The sequence below is a fragment of the Mobula hypostoma genome, chromosome 1, assembly GCF_963921235.1.
Source record: "Mobula hypostoma chromosome 1, sMobHyp1.1, whole genome shotgun sequence".
Lineage (NCBI taxonomy): Eukaryota > Metazoa > Chordata > Chondrichthyes > Myliobatiformes > Myliobatidae > Mobula > Mobula hypostoma.
The window spans coordinates 132997455-133012485 of record NC_086097.1 but is presented as its reverse complement, the minus strand read 5'-3'; the positions used below and the strand labels follow the sequence as shown (position 1 = coordinate 133012485).

Genomic DNA, 15031 nt, shown 5'->3' with positions numbered 1-15031 from the left:
AGTCATTGAGGTAGATTGGGACTTCGTAAAAATTTTGACAACCAGGAGACAAAGATCTAAAGTGACTGGGGGAAGGACTGGAGGGGAGATGAGGAAAAAGGAGGGGAGTGTCTAGAACATGTGGTGGAGCAGAAAACCACGTGGTATTTGGATGAGCTCTTTGACATGTGATAATCTGCAAGGTACACATCTAGAGCAGGGAAGTGAGAGTAGGCAAGATAGCTATGCCTTGGTCTGAATGACTTCCCTCTGCCCCTTCCATTTCAAACAATCCTACAGTAAAGCTCCTATCCAATGCTAACTGTTTTGTATTGCTAACTGAAAAGAATTTCTAGCCCAGTGCATTCAGGTAGTGATGGGAAAGACAAAAAAAAAGTCAGGTTTCAACCCAAAACCTGGATTAAATGCCCTGCTTTTTAAATTCCTCGATAGATTGAAGCAGCAGGATGATGTGTTGCTTTTGGATGTTGGTGGGAAGGACTATGCTGAATTATCCTTCAAATGAAAGGACTGGGCAATAGTTCACTCTGTGCTTTGTGGAAACACCTTCATGTTTTCTATGGAAATAATCCAATGAGTTCAGAACCAGTGTTTATCGCACAGTGAGGGAGTGGATCTGCGAGATCATTTGTTGAATTATCCTTTGATGATGCAAGAGACTGCAGATGTGGAATCACGGTTTTCACTTGAAACCTTGTCCATTTTCCTCCATAGATACTCTCATACTCATTAAGTTCTTCCAGCATTTTTGTGTTACTCTTTACTTTTACTTTCCAAGTGGGAATGCTCAGAGTTTAACCTCTCTTCAAAAAAACATTCAGACAGCATAGAAGGAGGCTATTTGGTTATTCATGACTGTACTAGCTCACTAGTAGAGATAAAAATTACTTCTCTTTCCCACTGGCCTAACAAATATAAGACAAAATGCAAGTCCCTCTGATACCTGAATATGCCTCCTGGGCATGCATTCCAAATTGTTGAGACAAAACAATTTTCCTCACCTCCCTCATTATCTTCTTTGCTGGTTACTCCTAATCTCTGCACCCCGGTTACAATCTTTCTTCTAACCAATTCTTTCCATCTGTGCTGTCAAAAGTGCTTGAGTGCTGTAGTCGCATTTGTTTTGATTGTATAGCTGCAGCTTTTCTTGGAGTATCATCAAGATAACCGACAAGATCTCAGTTGAGATTCTCATTGTAAATTGACCACCTTGCACACTTACAGTATGTATAAAAAAAAACGATATTTCATTTCAGTGTCAGTTTCTGCAGCAGTGCCCACACTCGATGCTTGAACTGAGCAATCATTATTGAAAGCGAGATTGAACCAATCTCTTGTCGCTGCATTAGACTCTCCCCAAGTCTGATTTAATACGGTGTGTTAAAACGCTTACAGTCTCTAATTTTGACTTATAGAGCTTCCCTCTTTTTATTGGAGTTCATCAATTCAATTTGAAATCATAAACCTCATAGAAAGCTTCTATCACTTATTGTGCAGCTTTAGATGAATTATAATATTAATACACTCTTTTTCATCTCGTATGTCATGATGCAGCTAGCATATCAAACAATGCAGGGTTTTGTATAAGAATGGGAAAGTTATTGGCTAATATTCTTAGATATACATGGAGCATAGAACAGAGCAGCACAGAAACAGGTCTTTAATCGACAATATCTGCGCTGAACATGATGTCAAGTTAAACTAAATGTCTTCTGCCTGCATGTGATCCCTGTCCTTCCATTCCTTGCATTTTCATGTACTTAACCAAAAACCCCTTAAACACTCCTATCCTATTTGCATCCACCACTACATATGGCAGCCTGTTTAGTCATCTACCGCTCTCTAAAACAAACACTTGTCTTGTACATCTCATTTAAATATTCCCCCTCCTAACTTAAACGCATGTCTGCTAGTATTTACCATTTCTATTCTGTGAAGGTGATCCTGTCTGCAAAACCTATACCTCTCATAATTGTATCAACTTCTGTCAGTCCTCCCCTGAGCCTCCAACACTCTAGAGGAAACAACCTAAGTTTGCTAACATTTTCTTACAGCTCATACCCTGTAATCAAGGCAGCTTCTGGTATGGCAATATGATATCAAATTATATTCCACGATCTTTATGGTTGCAAGTCCATTAGTGTACAATGGCTCCCTGATCTGAAAATTGTGAATGTCACAACTGATAGTGTGACTTTCAGGGTCAGCAAACTGAGAAGTTATTTGCAGATCAGCACTTTGGGTGTTTCTCTTTCCACAACCATCAGTGTAAATGATGTTTGTTACAAAGAGTCATAGAGTAGTATATCACAGATACAGGCCGTTTTGCTCAAGCTGTCCATGTCAATCAAGGTACCCATCTAAACTAGTCCAATGTGCCTGCATTTGGACGCTATCCCTCTAACCCTGTCCTATCCATGAAGCATATCTTGCAATAAATGCAGTTAATGTGCAGAAGGAACAAATAGAGGGCAGCTATAAGTCAAAGATAAATAACGTAGTGCTTTTCGGTGAGAAGAGTAGAGGTTGATTATTGCTTGGAATCTGTAAGTCTTTGTGGGATAGTTCAAAGTAAATTTATTGTCAAATTACAAATATTTCACCATATACAACCCCGAGATTCTTTTTCTAATGGGCAATCGCAGTAAACACTAGAATCAGTGATAGACCACATCCAACAGTGCAGACAATAACTCATGTGCAAAAGAAACAAATTGTGCAACTGCAAAAAGAAAGAGCAAAAAGAAATAATAATAAATAAAGAAGCAACAAATATTGAGAACAGGAGATGGAGAGTCCCTGAAGTGAGTCCAGTTCAGTGAAGGGCTACGTGAAGTTGAGTGGTTATCCCCTTTTGTTCAAGAGACTGATGGCTGAAGGGTAATAACTGTTCCTGAACCTGGCGACGTGGATCCTGAGGTTCCTATACCTCCTACCTGATGGCAGCAGAGAGAAGAGAGCAATGCCTGGAGGGCAGGGATCCTTGATGATGGAAGCTCCATTCCTGCAGCAGTGCTACATGTAGATGTGCTCAATGGTGAGGAGGGCTTTACCTGTGATGGACTCGGCCATATCCATTACTTTTCATAGGAATTTCCATACAAAGGCTTTAGTGTTTCCATACCAGACTGTGATGCAACCAGCAATATGCTCTCCACACATCTATAGAAGTTTGTCAAAGTTTCAGATGACATGCTGAATCTTCACAAACTTCTGAGAAAGTGGAGGTGCTTTCTACATAATGGCACTTAAGTGCTGGACCCAGGACAGATCCACTCAAATGATAACCCTGAGGAATTTAAAGATGCTGACCCTCTCCACCTCTGATCCAGATGTTCCAGGATTGAGTGAAGAGCCAATGAAATGACATCTGCTGTTGACCTGTTGTGATGATAGACAAGCTGGATTGGATCCACGTCACTCCTCAGGCAAGAACTGATAAATTTCATCACCAGCCTCTCAAAGCACTTCATCACAGTGAATGTAAGTGCTACTAGATGATAGTCATTGGGTCATGTTACCATGTCCTTCTTAGGCACTGGTAAAATTGAAACCTGCTTGAAGCAGTTGGGTAGTTTAGACTACTGATGGAAGGGTTTAAAGATATTGGTGAAAATTCCAGCTGGTTGCTCTGCACAAGTCTTTAACACTCAACCAGATACCTCATCTGGGCAGGATGCTTTCTGTGGGTTTATCTTCCTGAAGGACACTCTCACGTCAGCCTCAGAAACCACAGGGTTTTCGGCATTTGTGTGAGTTTATGAAGGTGCCTCCATGTTTTGACGGTCAAAGCGAGCATAACAGGCATTGAGTTGATCTGGGAGTGAAATCTTGGTGTCACCTATGTCACTTGGTTTCAATTTGTAGGACTGGTAATAGCATTCAAGCCCTACTACAGCTTTTGATCATCCTTCAGCGATTCAAGTTTGGTCCAAAATTGCTACTTCGGGTGTGAGGTAGCTTTCTGGAAATCATACCTGGACCTCTTGTATTTAATTTAGTTGCCAGACCTGAATGTTACTGATCTGGCTCTGAGCAGATTGTGGATTTTATGGTTCAGCCAAGACTTATGGTTTGGGGAAGACTCAATGATTTTCTGAGGATACACTCGTCTACAAATGTTTTTATACAGTCCTTGAACATGGCTCAGTCTACCGACTTGAAGTAATCTGTAGCTCCTCCTCTGCATCCATGACCACCTCTTTGTTGTCCTTATCTCTGGCCTTGCCCTTCTGTCTCTGCCTGTGTGCAGGTGGGATAGGAAGATAGCTAGGATAGGGGAACAGGGGCATCCTGGAGTTAAAATGTACGCATCATTTGATGTGATGTGAGCCATTAAGTCTGTAAACCAGGGTCTTCCTCCTTCCTTCTCAGTCTTGACAAAGGCTCTTGGGCGAAAATGTCAACTGTTTATTCATTTCAATAGATGTTTCCTAACCTGCTGAGTTCTTCCAGCATTTTGTGTATGTTACTCGGATTTTATTTCTAGAGGGATAAAATTGAAAATTGGGAAAGATATGCCAGATTTGTATTGGATCCTGATTAGATCATTGTAATCTTACACACGTTTCAGAATATCATCAAAAAGGATATGGAGGCACTGGAGATGGTACAGAGAAGACTTACAAGGCTGATAACAGAAATGCAAAGTTACACACATCATGAAAAGATGAACAAGCTGGGTTTATTTTATCTTGCAAACAGGAAGTTGAATAGTAAACTAATAGAGGTCATTAATATGATGAAAGGCTTTGGCAGAGTGGATACAAAAAGAGAACATGGGAAAGAGCAAACCAGAGGCCACTGATGTAAGAAAATCCACAAGGCAATTCACAAGAGACATTTTTTAAGGATCAGTGAGAATGTTGGACATGCTCCCACTGGGCATGCTTGAAGCAAAGGTTATTTAAGACTGTGAAAATCAAAAAAAGCTGCGGATATTAGAAGTCTGAAATAGAGAATATTACAGGACAGGACAAGACCACAATGCCTGAGCTGAGCATAATGCCACATTAAACTAATCTCTTTTGCCTGCAATTGATTCAAATTTCTGCATATTCATCTGCCTATCAAAAAACCTCTTCCATAGCTCAATATATAGTATTTGCTTCCAATACCACATCCACAAGCCATTCTGGGCTCCTACCATTCCCTGTGTTTAAAAAAAAAATCAAAACTTGCCCCACACATCCCCTTTCAACTTTCTCTCTCTCACCTGAAAAATATTCCATCTAGTGTGGTCCACGCTAGAGAAAAGAACCTGAGTTTGCCTATCCTCTCCTTATAGCTTATACTTTCTAATCCAGGCAGCATCCTGATAAACTTCTGCACCCTCATAAAAACTGAAATAAAAAATGCTAGAAACACTGAGTTTTTGTCCTGAGACACTGTTTTTCTTTCCACAGATGCTGCTTGATCTGCTAAACTTTTCCAGCATTTTCTGTTTTTATTTTACACTTAAAGGGAGACTGGGTAAGCATTTGAGGAGGAGGTTACGCTAATGGGTTAGTGAAGGAAGCTCAAATGGAGTGAGAACATCAGCATGAACTGGTTGGGTCAAACAACTTGATTCCCTGTTGTGATCCTATATAATTTTTATGGTTATTTTATGCCAATTGTTGATCCATTTAACCTAGAGGTTAAAAATTGATTGATAGTTATGATGCAAAAGTAGTTAAGGGTCAGCAAGGCCTTTGTGGATGAGAATGTGCCTTCGCGAATGTATTGGTCATACCCAAAAAAAAGCTGTCGATGAACTGGAGGTTCATAGTCTCCTGAGGACTAGATCTGTGGCATTCAAGAACTATACAAGAGGTCCAAGTATGATCTATCAAAGTCAATTTTAGGGACGAGAAAGAAAACCTGATTGCGATTAGAGATGGAGTCAGATGCACGTCAACTCTGGCACAGATTACAGGCCATAACTTCCTACAAAGCAAAACTTAACATCATGAATGGCTGTGATTCTTCAGTCTCTGATGAGTTCCATATCTTTTATGTATGCTTTGAAATGGAAAGTAGAACTACACCTGTACGAATCCCTGCAGCATCTGGTGACTCAGTGATGTCTGTTTTGGAGGCCAATGCCAGAACACCTCTCAGGAGTGTAAACCCTCACGTGGCGACAGGCCCCAGACGTTGTACCTGGCAAGGCTCTGGAAACCTGAGCCAACCAACTGGTGGGAGTGTTCAAGAACAACTCCAATCTCTCACTGCTGCAGTTGGATGATCCACCTGCTTCAAAAGAGTGACTATCATACTAGTGCTGAAGAAGGGCAGGGTGAGCTGTCATCCAGTGGTACACACACCTACTGTGTTAAGGTGCTTTGAGAAGTTAGTCATGACAAGAATGAATGCCTACCTAAGCAAGGACTTGGACCTGCTGTAGCTTGCCTCTTGCCACATTAGGTTCACAGTAGATGCAATCCCATTGGCTCTCCACTTGACTTGAATCACCTGGACAAGAGTAATAGGCTGCACTTTATTGATTACAGCTCAACTTTCATCACAATCATACCCCAGTTCTAATCAACAAGCTCCAAATTCTGGGCCTCTGTACCTCCCTCTGCAACAGGATCCTTGAATGCCTCACAGGGAGACCACATACTGTGCGGATTGGAAACAATATTTCCTCCTTGCTGACAATCAGCACTGTCGTACCTCAGGGATGTGAGCTTAGACCACTGCTCTACTTTCTCTATACCCGTGCCTGTGTGGCTAGGCAGAGTTCAAATGCTGTCTATAAATTTTCTTATGTCACAGCTCTTGTTGGCAGAATTTCTGATGGTGATGAAGAGATGTACAAGCGTGAGATAGATGAGCTGGTTGAAAGGTATCGCAGCAACAACCTTGCACTCAACATCAGTAAGACCAGGAAACTGAATGTAGACTTTAGAGAGGGTAAGACGAGAAAACACAAACCAGTCCTCATCGAGGGATCGGAAGTGGACAGAGTGAGCAATTTCAAGTTCCTGGGTGTCAACATCTCTGAGGATCTATCCTGGGCCCAACATATTAATGCAACTGCAAAGAAGGCTTGGGATTGGCTATATTTCATTAGGAATTTGAGAAGAACTGGTATATCACCAAAGACATTTGCAAATTTCTACATAGTGAACATTCTAACTGTTTGCATCACAGCCTGGTATGGAGGGGGAAGGGCCACTGCACAGGATCGGAGGAAGCTTCGGAAAGTTGCAAACTCAGCCAGCTCTCTCATGGGCAGTAGCCTTCCCAACATCCAGGTCACCTTCAATAGGCAATGCCTTAAAAGAGCGGCATCCATCATGAAGTACCCCTGTCACCCAGGACATAAGACCATAAGACATACGAGCAGAATTAGGCCATTTGGCCCATCGAGTCTGCTCCACTATTCAATCATGGATGATCCCCTTTTTTCTCCTCCTCAACCCCATTTCCCCGCCTTCTCCCTGTAACCTTTGATGTCCTGTCCAAACAGAAACCTATCAGTCTCTGCCCTAAATACACCCAATGACCTGGCCTCCACAGCTGCATATGACAACAAATTCCACAAATTCACCACCCTTTGGCTAAAGAAATTTCTCCACATCTCTGTTCTGAAAGGGTGACCCTCTGTCCTGAGGCTGTGCCCTCTTGTCCTAGACTCTCCCATCGTGGGAAACATCCTTTCCACACCTACTCTGTCTAGGCCTTTCAACATTCGAAAGGTTTCAATGAGATCTCCCCCTTCAACCTTCTGAATTCTAGTGAGTACAGACCCAGAGCCATCAAACGCTCCTCATATGATAACTCTTTCATTCCTGGAATCATCCTTATAAACCTCCTCTAGACCCTCTCCAATGTCAGCACATCTTTTCTAAAATGAGGACCCAAAATTGTACACAATACTCAAGGAGAGGCCTCACAATTGCCTTATAAACTCTCAGCATCACTTGTATTCTAGACCTCTTGAAATGAATGCTAACATGGCATTTGCCTTCCTCACCCACTGACTCAAACTGAAAATTAACCTTTAGGGTGTTCTGCATAAGGTCTCCCAAATCCCTTTGCATCTCAGATTTTTGGCTTTTCTCCCCATTTAGAAAATAGTCTGCACACTTATTTCTACTACCAAAGTGCATGTCCAAGCATTTTCAACTATTATAATTCATTTGCCACTTTCTTGCCCATTCCCCTAATCTGACCTTCTGCATCCTGCCTGCTTGCCCCTCCACCAATCTTTGTATCATCTGCAAACTTGGCAGTAAAGCCATCTATTCTATCATCTAGATCATTTATATACAGCATAAAAAGAAGTGGTCCCAACACTGACCCCTGCGGAACACCACTAGTCACTGGCAGCCAACCAGAAAAGGATCCTTTTATTCCCACTCGCTGCCTCTTACCAATCAGTCAGTGCTCTAACCATGTTAATAACTTTCCTGTAATACCATGGGCTCTTAACTTGGTAAGCAGCCTCATGTGTGGCACCTTGTCAAAGGCCTCTGAAAGTCCAAATATACAACATCCACTGCATATTCTTTATCTATCCTACTTGTAATCTCCTCAAAGAATTCCAATTGGTTCGTCAGGCAGAATTTTCCCTGAAGGAAACCATGCTAACTTTATACTATCTTGTCCTGTGTCACCAAGTACTCCATCACCTCATCCTTAACATCTTCCCAACCACTGAGGTCAGGCTAACTGGTCTATAATTTTCTTTCTGCTGCGTTCCTCCTTTCTTAAAGAATGGAGTGACATTTCTAATTTTCCAGTCCTCTGGCACCATTCCAGAGTCCAACGATTTCTGAAAGATCTTTTCTAATGCCACCACAATCTCTAACGCTATATCTTTCAGAACCCTAGGATGCAGTTCATCTGGTCCGGATGACTTATGTACCTTTAGGTCTTTCAGCTTTTTGAGCACCTTCTCTCTTGTAATAGTAACTGCACCCACTTCTCTTCCTTCACACACTACAACATCAGGCATACTGTTAGTGTCCTCCACAGTGAAGACTGATACAAAATACTCATTTAGTTCATCTGCCATCTCCTTGTCCCTGTTATTACTTTTCCTACCTTACTTTCTAGCAGTCCTATATCCACTTTCATCTCTTTTTTATTTTTTAAATGCTTGAAAATACTTTTACTATCCACTTAGATATTATTTGCTCGCTTGCTTTCATATTTCATCTTTCCCACTCTTAGTTGCTCTCCATAGGTTTTTAAAAAGTTCCCAATCCTCTATCTTCCCAATAATTTTTGCTTTGTTGTATGCCCTCTCTTTTGTTTTTACATTAGCTTTGACTTCCCTTGTCAGCTATGGTTGTACTATTTTGCCATTTGAGTATTTCTTTAATTTTGGAATAGACATGTCCTGCACCTTCCTCATTTTTCCCAGAAATGTATGCCATTGCTGATCTGCTGACATCCCTACTAGCAACTCCTTCCAATTTACTTTGGTCAACTCCTCTCTCATATCACTGTAATTTCCCTTACTCCACTGAAATACTGCTACATCAGACTTTACTTTCTCCCTATCAAATTTCAAGTTGAACTCAGTCCTATTGTGATCACTGGTTCCTAAGGGTTCTTTTACCTTAAGCTCTCTAATCGCCTCCGGTTCATTACATAACACCCAATTCAGTATACTAGGCTCAACGGCAAACTGCTCTGAAAAAAACCATCTCTTAGGCATTCAACAAACTCACTCACTGGAGATCCATTATTAACCTGATTTTTCCAATCGACCTGCATGTTAAAATCTCCCATGACTACCATAACATTGCTCTTTTGACTCGCCTTTTCTATTTCCTGTTGTAACCTGTGGTCCACCTCCCAGCCACTGTTGGGAGGCCTGTATATAACTGCCATCAACATCCTTTTACCCTTGCATTTCCTTAACTCAACCCACAAATCCTGTAATTTGCTGCATTCATTTTACCCGCTACTTTCACAAGCCCTCCATGGCCTGCTGCAGTGAAGCATCCCCACAGCATGACGCAGCCACCACCATGCTTCACGGTAGGGATGGTGTGTTTTTAATAATGTGTTGTGTTTGGTTTACACCAAACATAGAGCTTAGTCTGATGGCCAGAAAGCTTCATTTTGGTTTCATCAGGCCATAGAACCTTCTTCCATCTGACTTCAGACTCCCGCACATGCCCTCTGGAAATTCTAGCCGAGATTTCATGTGCGTTTTTTCAACAGTGGCTTTCTCTTTGCTACTCTCCCATAAAGCTGTGACTGGTGAAGCACCCAGGCAACAGTTGTTGTATGCGCTGTCTCTCCCATCTCAGCCACTGAAGCCTGTAACTCCTCTGGAGTTGTTATAGGTCTCTTGGTGGCTCCCCCACTAGTCCCTTTCTTGTATGGTCACTCAGTTTTTGAGGACAGCCTACTCTAGGAAGATTTACAAATGTGTGATATTATTTCCATATCTTGTTGATTGAATTGGAAATTTTCTTGTATCCATCTCCTGACTTTTGCTTTTCAATCACCTTTTCGCAGAGTTGCTTGGAGTGTTCTTTTGTCTTCATGGTGTAGTTTTTGCCAGGATACTGATTCACCAGCAGTTGGACCTTCCAGATACAAGTGTATTTTTACTACAATCAGTTGAAACACCTTGAATGTACCCAGGTCTCCAAAAACAGATCTCTATTTAACTAATTATGTAACTTCTAAAACCAATTGGCTGTACCAGTGATGATTTGAAGTGTCATGTTAAAGGGATGTGAATACTTCTGCAATCAATTATTTTGTGTTTTATATTTGTAATTAATTCAGTTCACTTTATAGAGATTAGTTTTCACTTTGACATGAAAGAGTCTTTTTCCTGTTGATCAGTGTCAAATAGCCAAATTAAATCCACTGTTATTCAATGTTGTAAAACAATAAAACATGAAAACTTCCTGGGGGGGGGGGTGAATGCTTTTTATAGGCACTGTGTATATTAGATTACTCAAACATTTCTTAAATCTTAAATACACAACAGAGAGGTAGGCATGGAAAAGTAGGATAAACTGATTGAAGAAATGACTAAGGTTACAAGACAAGAGAAGGGGGGATGAGTTCATTAACTTCCTTGATTCTCCGTAATCTTAAGTCATCTCCTATCATTGTCCAGTTCTGATGAAAGGTCATTGACCTGATTAGCTTCGTTAGTATCCTGATAAATATGCTGTCTGATCTATCGATTATTCACTATAGAAGGAAGAAACCAGAGGTCCATGGGTCAGTCCTCATTAGGGGAGTGAAAGTGGAGAGGGTCAGTAACATTAGTTTCCTTGCTGTTCGCATATCACTGGATCTGTTCTGGAACCAGCACCCAAGTGCCATCACAAGGGAGTCCCAATAGCACCTCTACTTTCTTAGAAGTTTCTGTCGATTCAGCATGTTATCTAAAGCTTTGACAAACTTCTATAGGTGCACAGTGGAGAGAATCCTAACTGGTTGCATCATGACCTGTGGTGGAAACACCAATGCCAAGGAATGGGAAAGTTTGCAAAAATGGTGGATACAGCCCAGTCCAAAGCAGGCAAAGCACTCTCCATCATTGAGCACATTTACAAGGAGCACTACCACAAGAAAGCAGCATCCATCACCAATGACCCCCACTGTCGAGGCAATGCTGTCTTCTCACTATTACCATCAGGCAGGAAGTACAGAAGATTTAAGTACCATATCAATAGGTTCAGGAACAGTTATTACCCTACAACAATCAGCTGCTGAACCAACATAGAAAATGTCATTCACCGCAACACTGAACTGACTCCACAATCTATAAAGTCACTTTCAAGGACTCCACAATTCAGCATTTATTTATTTAGAGCTACAGTGTGGAATAGGGCCTTCTGGCCCTTTGAGCTGCACCACCCCAGAACCCGTGATAACCCTGGTTTAACATTAATCTCATCATGGGACAATTTACAATGAGCAATTAACCTGCTGGGTATGTCTTTGGACTGTGGGAGAAAACCAGAGGACCTGGAGAAAACCCAGGGAGGACGTACAGTGGAGGCTCGGATGGAGCTCTGAATTCCAATGCCCCAAGTTATAATAGCATTGTACTAACTGATACACTGTCTTGCTGTGTGATATTTACTTACTTTTTATTACTGGCACATTTTGTCTCATTTTGCATGTTGATGGCCTGGCCGTCTTTGTCATTTACAGCTTTTCATAAATTATATTGCATTTCTTTATTCTTCTGTAAACTTCAGCAAGAAAACAAATTTCAATGTAGTATAAGATGACAAATATGTACTTTGATAATAAATTCACTTTGAACTTTTTGACCTGAGTACTTCGAATATTTTTGCTATAAATTCATTTTATGTTGTCTTGAGAGATCCTTGTGATATTTCTGGATGTCCCTGTTGGTTTATAATGCTGCTTGTACTGCTTTCAGGTCTTGAATCATTTACGCAAAAAACTACGCAATATTTCAAAGAAGTCCGAATCATCTAAAAGGAAGGTAAGCTGTTATTTTGACAACATCTAGGGACTCATCCAATTCCGGCCTATACTATATCCATTGACTCAGTAATGGCGACTGCGTCTTAAGGTTCCTAAATCTTAGGCTCTAGAATTCTCCCTCTAACATCCTTCTCTTAAAGGTACTTAAAATCTAGTCAGACTTTCTTAAATAGCCCCATATCAGATTTTGTTTGTTCAGTTTCCTTCTCCGGACTAATTCACGTTGGTGATGACATATTACACAAGTGCCTATTGTTGGTTATGTTTTATGTAATAAAAATTCATTGAATTTCATCCCATTTTATCAATATGCATTAGTTTGTAATGTAGTATAAAATTCCATAAGCACTGACTGTATGTGATTTAAAATCTTGGTGATGGAGTAACAATTTCTGTAGAGAGAGATCTAATTACATTTTTGATAGACTTAATTCAAGAATAACGATGAAGTAGGTTGTTATACTCACTAGTTCTGAGAAACCAATATTAAGACTCAAACTCAAGGGACTGTTCAGATTAAATAGCAGTTTTATTTTAAATATTTGAAAGAATTGTCTCATGAGTAAAGTAAATAGGATATAGTGAAAATTAAACTCTTATTCCATAGAGAGATATAGTAGCAGTAGTAATAGTCTTTCCTTGTTGGTGAGAAGCTGGAAAAATATGAAAAAAATGACAGGGATGAATAATGATAAAATTACACAGTGCTGCAACATGGGATGAAACATTTCTAACAAAAGCTATTTGGCCCCTCAAATATGATCATGATTCATTTGGATAATGGTTGAGCTACATCTACCTACCTTAGATCTGTAACCTTTAAAATCCATACTCAATAAAACTCTGCCTCACGGTTTTTGAAATTTTCAATTGAATCAGCTCTAACAACTCATTGTGAGGAAGGGTTTTAGATTTTATCTCTCCTGCGTCCTTTTTCCTGTATTATATTTCAGGATTACGCCCACATCCTCCAAAATCTCCCAGCCACCTGCTACTCAAATCTCATCTCCCCATCATCCAGCCCACCCTGAAACCCTGAAGAATTAACGTAGCTAGAGAGAAACCATCAAATCTTTCATCTTCTTAAACACCTAATTAGATTGTGCTCTTTCATGCTGATTAAGTAGTCGCTGTGGATTTAAAAGAGACAGGACTTAACTTCACTGCTTTGATCCTGGAAAATCATTGACAAGTTCAGCTTGAGCACAGCCTTGATGTACCAACTCACTTACAACCGTGAAGATTAATAACCAGTTTCTGGAAACTAGAGTGACAACATGCATAAGGGGCCAGCTAATAGTCTGAAAGCAAAGAACAACATGTTTCTCACATTGGAAGTGTATGCCTTGTTACGTGCCTGTGTCTCATTGTTGGAAGTCCTGCAACTGATACCTCTTAAACTCTTGCATGGTACTAGTTGTATAAGAATCAGATTCAGAATCAAGCTCATTATCACTGACATATTTTGTGAAATGTGTTGTTTTGTAGCAGTAGTATAGTGCAATACATAAAAAATTACTATAAGATACAGCAAGAAATATAAAAATATAACTAAGTTATGCAAAAAGTGAGTTGGTGTTCATAGGTTCATGATCCGTTCAGAAATATGATGGTGGAAGTGAAGAAGCTGCTCCTAAAACGTTGAGTCTGTATCTACAGACTCCTATACCTCCTTGTGAGTGTAGTAATGAGAAGAGGGCAAGTTCTGCGTGGTGGGTGTCCTTAATGATGGGTGCCACCCTTCTGAGGCATCGCCTTTTAAAGATGTTCTTATTGCTGAGGGAGCTCGTGCCCATAATGGAGTTGGGTAAATTTACAGAAAGCTCTGCAGCTTTCTCTGATCTGATGCAGTGGCCCTCTCCATACCAGATGATGATGCAACCAGTATAGTACAACTAACGAAAAATTTACTAGACTCTTTGCTGGATAAGATTAGATTAGATTATGAGGACACTCAGTCCTCGTTTTATTGTCATTTAGAAATGCATGCATTAAAAATGATACAATTTTCCTCCAGTATGATATCACAGAAACACAAAACAGACCAAGACTAAAACTGACAAAAAACACATAATTATAACATAGTTAAAACAGTGCAAAGCAATACCGTAATTTGATAAAATAACTAAATGTCCTCAATTGCTAATGAAATATAGTTGCTGGCATGTCTTCTTTGTAATTTCATAAATATGTTGTGTCCAGGATATATCTTCAGAGATTTGTCACCAAGATTAGCTGATACCAAATGGGAGCATTATAAAATATGAACAAACATGCATGAGGTTACAAGAGTTAGAGACAGATTATGCAGATACAGGCATAGGCAATTCAGATTTGTGTAATCTAAAATTGTGTATTTTAGGAGCGGGAAAGGAAATGTATTCTAAGCTGTAAAATAATTCCACGTGTTTGAACAGCTGAGAACATTACAGCTAGATTTCAGATTTATAGACTTCTACATCATAGAAGTAGTTACTTTGATCCAACTCACCCATGCCAACCAAGATAGTTGCCTGAGCTAGTCCGTTTTGCCTAGGTGTAGCCTATATCTCTCTAAACCAGGGGTTCCTACCTTTTGTATGCCATAGACAAA

At 40.3% G+C, this 15031-nt stretch overlaps 1 protein-coding gene across 1 annotated transcript in view; it reads left to right on the top strand.

Annotated features, from left to right (window-relative positions):
* Positions 1 to 15031, top strand: part of galr1a (galanin receptor 1a) — a 32787-nt gene that overhangs the window by 4243 nt on the left and 13513 nt on the right. Inside the window, exon 4 of the mRNA XM_063043245.1 lies at positions 12371 to 12436. Coding sequence (XP_062899315.1) covers positions 12371 to 12436 — 66 coding nt within the window. The remainder of the gene's footprint in view (positions 1 to 12370; positions 12437 to 15031) is intronic.